At 44.8% G+C, this 12,685-nt stretch overlaps 3 protein-coding genes across 3 annotated transcripts; 1 reads left to right on the top strand and 2 right to left on the bottom strand.

Moving 5' to 3' along the window:
* Positions 1-224: 224 nt before the first annotated feature.
* Positions 225-1,733, top strand: V2A60_008807 (uncharacterized protein; the record flags this gene model as incomplete). The annotated part of the gene is made up of 1 exon (XM_083260079.1): positions 225-1,733. The coding sequence occupies one exon, from the start codon at positions 225-227 to the stop codon at positions 1,731-1,733; it is 1,509 nt and encodes a 502-aa protein (XP_083116205.1).
* Positions 1,734-2,873: 1,140 nt separating this feature from the next.
* On the bottom strand, positions 2,874-3,317 carry V2A60_008806 (uncharacterized protein; the record flags this gene model as incomplete). Its single annotated transcript, XM_083260078.1, has 1 exon — positions 2,874-3,317. One exon carries the CDS (start codon positions 3,315-3,317, stop codon positions 2,874-2,876), a length of 444 nt encoding a protein of 147 aa, XP_083116204.1.
* Positions 3,318-4,070: 753 nt separating this feature from the next.
* On the bottom strand, positions 4,071-4,577 carry V2A60_008805 (uncharacterized protein; the record flags this gene model as incomplete). The annotated part of the gene is made up of 1 exon (XM_083260077.1): positions 4,071-4,577. The coding sequence occupies one exon, from the start codon at positions 4,575-4,577 to the stop codon at positions 4,071-4,073; it is 507 nt and encodes a 168-aa protein (XP_083116203.1).
* Positions 4,578-12,685: the final 8,108 nt, after the last annotated feature.

Here is a 12,685-nt window from a genome sequence, read left to right as displayed (position 1 = left end):
AATAGGCGCGAAGCATCTGCTACGGATTTCCCGCGCGCCATCGATCTCGATTTGTTGTAGTCAACAGAAGCTGGAAACGATCTCGATCCCAGCTGAAAGCGGTCGGACGAATAGCCGACGACCTCTACGTTCAACCCTGGAAGCGGATGTATCATAACACTTGAAGTGTCCTCGTCTCGGCGAATTCTGGTCTTGTATGTGAGAAAGCAACGCAAGCTAGAATAATGAGGCTAATTCAACTCAAAACTGCATCGTCTCAGGCTTCTCGTATGCTTGCTCTTTACAACGGCATGGGCTCTACTGCTCCTTCTTCTGTTCTCCGAGGCCGGCCGTCACCGGCGGCTTTAGCTCTCCTGCTGGGTCGAGTGTTCAGTGGACAAAACAGACACAAACAGGCGGAAGAAGTGTATCGCAAAGCTCTTCAAGATTTCGGATCGACCTCCAGCGATTGGGACACGACTGCAACTCTGTTGCGTGAATATATCCGTACGGCCACACAGAGCGGCACATTATTAGAAGCCAAGGCCATATATGACCGTGTGATCCGATACTTCATTCTGAGGTTGGGACGATCTCATGACACGACCCTTCTCTTGATCTATGAAACAGGTAACTCGCTCTGGGCAAGCGGCGCTCTCTCGGAGGCCGAGCAAGTCTACCAGGAGGCTATTTCCGACCTCGATATCACCAGGAACAACGCCAATGTTCTTTTGCTCCGCGTCATGGACAAGCTCGGCACTGTGTACACAGAGCAAAGTCGGTGGAAAGAAGCAGAAAATATGCACCACGCCGCCTTGAAGGGGTTCTTGAATGCATATCAGAATTACTATGATTCCCGGGTCGTTGCTGTTGTTCTTAAGCTAGGAGCCACGCTCCGTGCGCAGGGAAAGCTCAAAGATGCAGCCCAGATGTTCCAGTGGGGATCATCTGGCCTCCAGCAAGCATTTGGACTGGAGCATGCAGACACTATCCACGCATTTGATCAGCTTTGCCTCATACACACAGCAACAAAAAACTTTGTGGATGCGGAATTTGCTCTCCGCTCCGCTCTCAACGGTTGCGAGAGCTTGTACGGGAAATACCATGAGCGAACGCTTCGGAAAAGAGCCGAGCTTGCCGTGCTCCTCAGAGACCAAGGCAGGTTTCTAGAGGCGCAAGCGGCGTGCGAGCTGCTATTGAGCGAACACGAAACGCCCCTGAGTGACTGGAAATTCTTTGTACTCAACCACTTAGGTACAATCCACTCTATGGTCGGCCAGTTTGACAAAGCGGAGGGGGAGTTTGCCGCAGCCATAGCAGGTTTTAGGAAACATGGGGGTCAACAGTCTTCTTTAGCGCTGCTTGTTCTCTACAATATGGGAAACGCGTACCATGTGAGAGGGCGGCCAGACCTGGCCGAGGTTTCTTACCGTGAGACGCTGGCGGGCCTGAGACAAACGGTGGGACACAATCATATCGCATCCCTTGCCGCCGCAGAGATGCTTGCACTGTCGCTCATGTCACAAGGCAGAATTGCAGATGCCGCCAACACCTGTTCCGAGGCTCTCAATTTATGCAGATCTGAAAGTCTCTGGCCAACTACCGAAGCCCACAGGGTAACAGCTGCCAACTTTGAGCACATGACCACGTCATGTCTCCCATTTTACAGCCAAAGTCCTCAACTCTGTAAGCATGACAACAGCGGAGAAACCTCTCTGCCGCGGACGAACATCAAAGGCGCGGTCATGAAATAGCCAATGGTAGGTATCTTGATGATCGATGCATTTTCAAGCATGCGTGGAAAGTCGCCCCTTTGTACATGATGCATAATTAAATCATCAATAATTAGTGTATAGAGCGTCAAACAAGATCTGGTTTCCTAAAACAAAATCGTGGACAGTCTTCGCCCTTTGTCTAATTGGCGCGTTATGAGACTGTCTAGGAGATCTAAATTACCTCCATGTGTTTGTCCTCTATGCATCCTTCCTGGAGACCCATCTTCGCCTACCAGTGTGTGAGGCATTTGAGTCTCCTAGCAAGCGCTAATCCGATTTATGGCCAGCTTCTGTCAAAGTCAAGTGCCCAGGCGGACTGCGATGCCCAACCGCTGCTTAGCTGTCGTGACTGCAAAGAGCCTTTTTAGTCCGTGAATTGAATTTGTACCGGTATTGGCTTGAACTGGTTGGGGCGATCGTGTGAATCAACGCATGAACGCAGCCGAAGGCTGGCACCGTCTCGTCGGGCGATTGGGTGCGCCGCAAACAACTGCTCTATTTCGCGCAGATCACTCCGGCTTAACAAGGACACGCTGACCCTGGGCTTCTCTTAATTGGTCATATGCTAGCCAAGCTGGCGAAAATTGCAGCTTAGGTCTACTAAGTATGCGGCGGCCCATTCTTCCGCTTGGGATATCCTCGCTGCTTTCGGTGGCCTGCGTAGTCCGACCAAAAGAAATATCGTCACAAGAACATCTATCATGGTTCTTGGCTGAAGAGCCTTCGACACATCCACATGCGTCTGCTGCATCTGCTGAGCAGGCTACGTTGCATTCTTCCGAATAAATTCCGTGGGACAGGGTCCGGGAAAAGCGGTGGGCATGGATGGCATCCATGTTGAGGGGCTTTGAGAGCGCGCGACCGTGTAGTGAGGCCTTGGAATTGGACATACTTGCTGACCCGTCCAGCGGCTGGTAGTTGGGCTTGCCACAAGAGTGAAGAGGTCGCACAAGCACAGGTGGGCTGCACCACCCCCGTTAGTTTCACCTCAATTTTTTGGATTATGGTATCTAGACTGGGCCACCGATGTTTATCTGGCTGTGCTAACCATCCGCCAATCTATCTCATGACCAGCATTTCTTCAGGGAGCGCTCTGTACATCTGCCCCCGCACTATCAGTTATGTATCTGGCTCGATCAGCTGCGATTGTTCCTGCAGCGGCGGCTCATAATGAATCAGCGAAAGTGATGGAATCGTCGAAGGAGCTTGATGAGGGCTTTGATCCGGCACGCATATGGTTTGATTCTGTGCTACTAGTTGCTGTCGCAAGTCCTCTAACCAACATCGCTGAGTCCTCATTTCGCGCTGAAGATATGTAATCACATTTGAGAGAATCTGGTTGTCGCTACGAAGCTGTTGGGCTTCTGTCTGTAGCCTCTCCACCTCTTGTCTCCGTTCATCTAGTTGGCGTCGTTGGTCTTCGGCGTAGACACTAACCTGGCGCAGGCGCTCGTCGCTTTGCGTCCGCTCACGCTGCAGCTGAGCGTTGCTCTGGGTGATGTAGGCTGCAAATTGCTCGCACAGTCGGCCATGGGCGGTGCCTTGATACTGAACAGCATCCATCGTCGGCAAGCAATGGCGTGTTGTTCATGAGCAAAGGTGTGCTCACAGACGATCTTTTGTAGCTGTCTCAAGGCTGATGTGGCGGCAAAATATGGCTTCTCATTGAATCATACCCCCAACTTGCAAAGAAAAGAACAGGTTGGTAAATAATGGGGCACTACATCTCCATCACTCACTGAACCGCTTTTGGAGTTCTACCTTTGGCTGACTGCAATATACAACAGGCATCCGAGAAGCAGAGTGAAAATTAGCTGCGTTCTGATACAAACTGACATGCGAGATCCAAGCAAAGTCAGCTTCCACATATGTGGTGCTTTATCGGTGTCAACTTCGTATTGATTCAGGTATCAAAGTCTGCGTAAGCATCGAGTTATGCCGCGATCGAGTGTGCATAACTTTCTGTCAATCATATCCAGAACTAGGCATGTTGATATACTAATTTGGAGCGTATATATTTTCTTAGGCTTACAGTAAGGTCATGCGAAACGAAATAAATTCTTTCATTCTTGGACTTTGATTATCTCATAGAATTAGGTTCTAGCATGAAAGAAGCATACATTGTCGATCAAAAACAGAGTTCGAACCGCGAGTGCTAGCTGGGACGGATCGGCTGCAGTGAGGCTGGCGGTAAGTGAAACCATACCTATTCACTCTATATGGCTTCCGGACGTTTGGTCACGCAATGCATATGCTTCGCGTCTTTATGTCTGGTCCTTCGAGGCAACCGAGCCGCAACCGAGCCGCAAGTCCTCCTCAAAGGCAGTTGGTCACGGTGTGTGTTGCAGTTGTAAAGACGGTCGAGATGGTCTGTTCGGTGATGCTGGACTTCAGAGTAGACGAAGTAGAGAGAGTGGAAGTGGTGCTTGAGATTGCAGCACTGCTAGTTGTAGTTCCGCTTGCACTATCCGTCGTGCGTGCGGAGGTGGTGGGCGCGGAAGTAAGCACAGAGCTCTCAGTTCCGCATACGAATGTGGTGGTGCTGGTCAAGCGCGGCGTAGTAGTTGTGTGAGTGGCTGTGTAAGCAACACACGAACAGGCTGACGAGACGGCGGCAACATCGGGGCAGTTGCGAAAGCGCGACGGGATAACGCTGACAGCCGTGGAGGCCCCGGATATCCATTCGAGACAGAATGTAGGAGCTGCATCAGCGTAGCGACGATCTATCAAGTTGCGATAGCAGCCGTCGCGCTCGCAGTCGGGGTATGTCCAGGCGCTGGTGCTAGCCGCCAGCGTCGAGACAAGTAGAAATATGTTCTTCATAGTGGCGAATACAAAGCGCAGCAGGTAAGTGAAAAACCAGCGCAGATTGTGGTTTTTTAGAGTAGGATATCTATGATTGGAGAGACTTGAACGTGTATTTAATATATACGTTTTACAGAGAAGGGCGAAACGACTGTTACACTTTTTGGTTAGATAATAATAATAGCGGCAGCTATTTTAGTGAGTAGAGCAGCGCCGCTAGGTACCCGTCAGGTACCCGAAACTTTTTGGTGGGGGAAGAAACAGTTAAATTTGGCCGTAATTTTGACACATATGCACCAATTATTACTCTATTATAATAAGATCAGCTTTAAGCGATATAGTAGAATACCTCTTCTTGAAATGAAGATGATTGGCCGAAAAGTACAGCATTTGGCAATTAGCAAGAAAGTAACACTCAAAACGCCTTTCTCGGTATTATATGTGTGCTAAAGTAACAACTGAGTTCGACTACAGTACCTATTTCCACTGCTAGAAGTCTTAGATACCAAGTGGGTACTTGGAGGCGCTGCGCTATAGCCTAGAATGGCTGCCACTATTATGTTTATTTGACAGAAAAGGGGACATTAGTTTCGCCTTTTCCTATAAAACTCTTATTACTTTATGGCTACGAGCCCTGCAAAAAGCTTGCTAGCGACGCCAAAAAGGAATAAGCTACTCCTATAAAGTCATTTAGCGACGACGCTTAATCTACTTTACTACGTATCCATAATAGTAGAGCGATATAGCAAGATGTAGTCGCGTCGTAATATCGCTCTAGCCATTAGTACTAACCAGACTCGGCTCTATAGTATTTAAACGGGTATCCCTACTATGACTTGTTCTCCTAACTCACCAGTACAGTATATACCAATACTAGTACAGGATGTCATAGACCTTCTGAAGAAAATGAGACATTTGGCGGCTACCTAGACTCTTATTTTAGGTTGCGCTGCAGGACACCAAGCTCGCGTTAAAAACCATTGCCCCTTTCCAATCTATCTTTAATCTATCCAGTAGCCCGTCCCTAAGCCGTTTCCTATATACCAAATCAATTCCGGCCAGACTTATTCAGAGGATTACAAGCCTATAGAAAACGGCACCGGCGTCTCGATCAAGATCAGTAGAACGCAAACTATCGCCAGCCCTATCACCTAGTTTAAATACGCCTTTATGCCCGAACAATCGCCGAGTTTATTCTACGATTTATCTAATATAAACGATACGAACCCGCGCCAGTTCTGCGAGTTTGGTCTTACGCTATATATATCCTTCCGCGAATATTCTCCTATCATTTGCCCCGCGAATTGTGGGCAGTTTTACTCGCAAGTATACAACAAGTTCAATAATAACTACGCCACTCAAGGCTATCACGATAGGTCATTAACTTTAATCCTTTACTATGATCACTAGATTTTACCTTCGTAAGAACTTCGTAAGCTATAGTTAGAAGAATTATGCTCGCATTATAATTAAGCACAAGGTCACCTATATCGAATTTATACTATATGGCGTCGTCCTAATAGTATATGTCCTAGTAGCTATCAAAGTTTAGCCTGAATGGGTAGCACGAGCTAAGTTACCTTATGTACTTTAACCTAGGTCTTAGTTAGTAATAGCATGCCATACAAGATTTTAAACATACAAGTGCGTTTAGATCTAGAAGATCCTTGCTAGCGGGGCAATATACGCTAAGGCGCCAGGTACTAGTAGATAGACACTAATATAATGAGAGCGCGCAAATTTTACCACGATTACCTAGCAATTAAGTCTTCGCCTATATCGAAGGGCCTCGCTTTCGGACAGCCTCTTTCTATCTTCTATCATGTTTTTCTAAAGCCCCTTGATTAATTTCGACGTTAGGTGTCTCATTCATAGTAACCTAGATTATAGTTAGGGATAGACCTATTATATATATGTGAATTGCTATATGTGCCTACTATTGCGTTTAGATCTAGGAAAGCTATGCCTGAAGGGCAGTATTGCGTGACATACTAGACTAAGGATGCTGCTTGATATAGGAGAAGTGCTGGGACGTTCTCTTTCACCGCGAGCTTTTCGACATAGGTTGACAAGGATAAGCCACGCTTTTTCACAGTCCGTAAACACTTTTTTTCGAACATAGCTTTAGCAGCAAAGTTATAAGGCAATAATAAGATTTATGTCTAATTCTAGATACCTTATTTAGAGGTATATTCCGGAAATGGCTCGCCTATATACATGGCTGTAGAGTTTAGTGAGGCTAGCTTACTCGCGCCACGTCATTTCCATAGGTATATAGGTTAGAGAGCAGAAAGCCGCGGCTTATGTCGATCTAGTAGCGGACGTTCGTTCGTAACATACGCCATAGGGTGGTAGGAAGCAGAAAGCCGCTACTCAGGCTATAATCTCTAACAATAGGTATTCACTAGCGGTATACGCCAGGGAGGGTAGGAAGCAAGAAGATCTTACTTTCTAAGGCTATAAATTACCAGCGGCGAATATTTACTAGTAGCACACCCCGAGGGATAGGAAGCGAAAAACTGCTACTCGTGTCAACGCTTTAAATCGCTAGTCATAAGTAGTATACCTGCTTATGTCAGTACTCCACTTCCCCGCAGCGGGTATGAAATTAGGGAGCAGGAAGCTACCATTCCAAGGGGAACTAGGGGGGCACGTCAGTAGCTAATATAGAAACAATACGACGAATAGGAATAGCGCGGCCGCTATCATACGTACATCCTAGTCGCCAAGATAGGAGTTTAAACCCGGGTGGAGAGAAACTGCTATGACGCTCTTGGATCAACCCGAATTGCATTACAGCCTAGTTTTGCTTATCAGTTTTAGGCAATCGCCATACGTGTAATTACGCCAGATTATGATGTCGACAGTAAATATTACTTAAAACTTCATACGTCTAGATTAATATAGTTTCATTTTTTTAGCATCAATTATCCTATATACAGAAATTTGTGAGCACAGGTAGCGACAAGGGCAAGGTCATCACGGCCAGAGAGAGTAAATTACAGTTAGCTAAAAATATGTTATTCTATTATTAGGTGGGCAAAAAAAAAAAAAAAAAAAAAAGGTAAGAGTAGGTCCGCTTTAAAGCCACTAACCTCGCACCAAAAAAAGAAACTAAGTCTACCCATAAAAACAGACAAGTAGGTTCAGAGAAGCCACGAACCTCGTCCAAAAAAAAGGAGCAGACAAAGCTAAAATCATCCAACTGTCGAGCAGACCTGCTCCAAGCCACAAATCTCGACAGTCAGACTACAAGCCGACAATTGAGCATACCTATACTAAGCAACAAATCTCAATATCATAACGGCGAGCAGATAATGCTAAAATCATCCAATCGTCAAGCAGGAAGGCCATAGATCTCGACAGCCGGACTACAAGCCGACAATTAAGCATACCTGTACTAAGCAACAAATCTCAATATCATAATGGCGAGCAGATAATGCTAAAATCATCCAACAGTCGAGCAGGAAGGCCACAAATCTCAACAGTCAGACTATAAGCTGACAATTGAGTATACCTATAATAAGCAACAAATCTCAATTGCCATACGGCGAGCAGACAATACTAAAATGAAATTAGCTAATAGTCGAGCAGACCTATAATAAGCCACAAATCTCGAAATGCTAGACTACAAGCTAGCAATTAAGCATACCTATATTAAGTAACAAATCTCAATTATCATAATGGCGAGCAGACAATGCTAAAATGAAATCAGCTAATAGTCGAGTAGACCTATAATAAGCCACAAATCTCGAAATGCTAGACTACAAGCTAGCAATTAAGCATACCTATATTAAGCAACAAATCTCAATTGCCATACGGCGAGCAGACAATGTTGATTTTATCTAACCATCGAGTAGGAAGGCCATAAATCTCGATAGCCGAACTATAAGCCGACAATTAAGCATACCTGTAATAAGCAATAAATCTTAATTGCCATATGGCGAGCAGACAATGCTGAATTCATCCAACCATCGAGCAGGAAGGCCATAAATCTCGATAGCCGAACTGCAAGCTGATAATTAAGCATGCCTATAATAAGCAACAAATCTTAATTGCCATACGGCGAGCAGATAATGCTAAAACCACCCAACCATCGAGTAGACCTATAACAAGCCACAAATCTCGATAGTCAGACTACAAGCCAGCAATTAAGTATACCTATAATAAGCAACAAATCTCAATTACTATACGGCGAGTAGACAATGCTGAAACCACCCAACCATCGAGTAGACCTATAATAAGCCATAAATCTCGATAGTTAGACTACAAGCCGGCAATTAAGTATACCTATAATAAGCAACAAATCTCAATTACTATACGGCGAGTAGACAATGCTGAAACCACCCAACCATCGAGTAGACCTATAATAAGCCATAAATCTCGATAGTTAGACTACAAGCCGGCAATTGAGCATACCTATAATAAGCAACAAATCTCAATTGCTATATGGCGAGCAGGCAATGTTGAAATCATCCAATAGTCGAGCAGGAAGGCCACAAATCTCGACAGCCGAACTACAAGCCGACAATTGAGCATACCTATAACAAGCAACAAATCTCAATTGCCATACGGCGAGCAGATAATGCTAAAATCACCCAATAGTCGAGTAGGAAGGCCACAAATCTCGACAGCTGAACTACAAGCCGACAATTAAGCATACCTATACCAAGTAATAAATCTCAATTATCATAACAGCGAGCAGATAATGCTAAAATAAAATTATCTAATAGTCGAGTAGACCTATAATAAGCTATAAATCTCGAACTACTAGACTGTAAGCTAGCAATTAAGCATACCTATATCAAGTAACAAATCTCAATTACCATACGGCGAGCAGACAATACTAAATTCATCTAACCATCGAGCAGGAAGGCCATAAATCTCGATAGCCGAACTATAAGCTGGCAACTAAGTATACCTATAATAAGCAACAAATCTCAATTGCCATATGGCGAGTAGATACTGTTGATAGGAGAGTAGAAACCACTCTACCTATAACGAAAGAAAATTTAAGGACTATTTAAGGTCTAGGGCAGGTAGTATTTAAGTAAGTCTTAAGCCTCCTATTTTAGCTCCGCATGAGTTCCATCGCCTTCCCGCCTTTCTGCTTTTTAAATCTACGGGCGTCGCAAACTAGGACCAGGGGGGTAGCGGGGCAGTATATCTGGGCCTGTCTAGTTGAACAGGTATGGCTAAGAGAGCCATAAACTGACGAGTACTTGCCATGAACGTATTACGGTAGTGGGCACAGTAGCTAAAGGATAGTCCCCACGCTTATATGGATATTCTTGGCCAAGCTAGATAATACGCTAGTCTAGGATATTGGCTTTTTTTCTCCCTTTCTTTTTTTAATGGGTCCTCCGTGAGCTTATGCTATAGTTCTAGTTTGCGCGAGCTACTAGTAAGTGTAGTACGAAAGCCTAATCCTCCCGCTACACCTAAGTAATAAGAAGTCGCTGCCCCGCTAGTTTACGGTGGGCCTTAGGTTACCCGTTCCTATAGCCTTATTTACGCCGAACAGACACTTGCCCCAATTATTATCTTCTCTAGCTCTACGCTACCTAACTCTATGGAGTCGTAGTCATATTAGCAGTTACTATAATACGCGATTAAATTTAGTAATTAGCGAATATTCTAGCTTTCGATGCCTAGCTGCCTTAAGCGCGTATTAGATCATATCCTAGCGTTGGAGCAGCGTACAGACCAGCCTCCCTCTACCCTGAGTATGAATTACAGTATTACGCTAGTAATAGTACGTCAACGAAAAAAACCAACAAAACCTATCTCGAAGTACTTTAAGGTTCACAAAAAGGCACCCGCTAGCATATCTACAGTAATCCATCTATTATAAAGTGATAGTAATAGTCATAAAGACCAAATTCGGCGAGCTAAGTATTCTCTTTATTTCTATAAGTACTACGTCGGAAATAGTTAGAAGACTTTGACCTTTAGGCCGTGTTAGTTGGCATCTGCGAGGCGTATATATTCCTGTCAAACAGCGATATCTTCTTGGACGTAGAATAATAACCCCCCCTTAGCCGCCCCAAATCTATCTAAATAATCTCTAGTACGCCTACGAACCCGTTTCTTCAAGTTGAAGTGTGATTATCTGATTAGCCGTAGCGAAATCGTTATCTAGGTCGCTATCTCGCCTTTCCCGTTTCCGTTCATAACCTTTGACGGCTATATACGCTAGATTATCCATGCTTATACCCTCGCTGACAGTAGATCCCCCACTTAGTGTAATATTATCGCCGTCTATACTATTATTGCCGTCTATATCGTTAATGTTCCCTAGATTCTCTACTAAAATCTTTAGGGCATTTCTTTATGGTGGGAAGCCCCCTTTGCGTGGTAGCGCTTATCGATTGCCACTACGAGTTGTATTGCTTTTGCCCTAGTAGGGCCACGCCCGGGGCGCCCGCCTAGTTCTATCATATTCCACAACCTATAATCAATCAGCAATATGTATATAATATATTTTTGGATACTTACTAGCGCATTAATATCTAGGAAAGCCACGTTAGCAGGACAATACTTCGTAATATGCCACATACCGTGGGTTAGGTCTTCATACATAAGAAGCATGCGAATACTACCCTAGAGCGCTATCTGTTTAGCCTTTCTTATTAGGCTTAATCTACGCCTTCGCACCGACTCTTTCTATTGTTTCGAATGCCGCGTTAGGACTCTTATTACGTAAGGCAGTAATATCATATATAATAACTTTATTTAGCAGCATAGTATGATATAAAAACGAATAAAGACCCTTCTCTAACGAATATATATAAACTATCTTTTTATTTTACAGCCAGAAACTTACTACTTTTTAGTAATAGTATTACCTCCCAACTATGGGCAGCAGAGACCGACTACTATTCTGTAGAGATATATGCTTCCGAAACCATGGAGTATAGAAAATTGCTGCTATTCTATGACCTCCGACGAAGGTAGCGTAGCCTAGTGCCGCGAGGTTAGATCGTGGTGGAGTGGCCACCTGGTTATCGACTGACAATATTCCTGCGTTTTTGCGTGGCGTAACTGACGACAGCCCTATCGAAGAATCGAGCAGGATAAGTCGGGACTATACCTAATGAGGATTGGGTGCATGCCACCTAGGTATATGAAGATATTGGTCCCCGTAGCTCCCTAGAAGACTGCTGCATATCACTGACGTAAAGAGATGAGAAAGATTTATCGTGAAGGGATGAATATATGAATATATACCTACTATATAAATGGTGACTTATGGCGCTTCTTGATGATCGATAAGGGGCTAAGCTGGAGAGTCCGCTAAATAGGTGCTCCGTAGTACGTGTGTTCTTTGAGCTCTAGAGTGCATTTTGAGCTATCGTTAGGCTTGGCACAAACTGCATCCAATACTCACAACAGATGCACAGCTTAGTGCCTATTCTTCCGGCCTTATATTATACTAGAGAATATTATAGATCACGAGCCCGTTAAGTTATAAAATTACAAAGTATGTCATCATATATAATTAATAGACTATCCGCAGCGGGCCTTTGTGGTCGTAACCCAGTCTCTTAATACAAGCGTTCAAACTAGCGACCAACTATCATCTCTCTAAACGTCCATTCGCCCTACGAAACTAACACTGGCGGCCTAATATCCTCGTGTTTGGGCCTCGCAGCTCCATCAGCTCTAGAACTGCTTGCTAGTCGCTTAGTTCGCCCAGGTGCTACGAGCGGCGGCTCTCGCTGTCACCCCGGCAGTTTCTTTACGGTATACGATGCGCAGGCTCTTTATCTTATCAGAGGAGGTACGCTCTATTAAAACGGAAACCTAGCATTAGAATCAATACTTCCTAGCCATAGCGCCTAGCGGCAGGCCCAAAAGCTATTCTAGCAAGGCTATTACCTACGGCTAGCAGCTAGTAGTAAATATTTTGACTTAGCCTCCTTTCTTAATTACTTTGCATAATACGTTAATTAGCGACACCAGACTATCTTCATCTAGGCATGTTTCTGCGAGGATAGCGGAGGTGCGTCCTATTCCGGTATTACGTTTTAGCTCAGATTTACATCCTAGTCTATGACGGCTACGACGCTCTAATGTAGCCTACCACTCGGAAACCTCCAACCTAAACTAGGCTTTAGCACGGA

Source organism: Cordyceps javanica, chromosome 6, assembly GCF_051103115.1.
Source record: "Cordyceps javanica chromosome 6, complete sequence".
In the NCBI taxonomy this organism is placed as follows: Eukaryota; Fungi; Ascomycota; class Sordariomycetes; order Hypocreales; family Cordycipitaceae; genus Cordyceps; species Cordyceps javanica.
The sequence above is the reverse complement of the archived record's forward strand: the minus strand, read 5'-3'. Positions and strand labels throughout refer to the sequence as shown.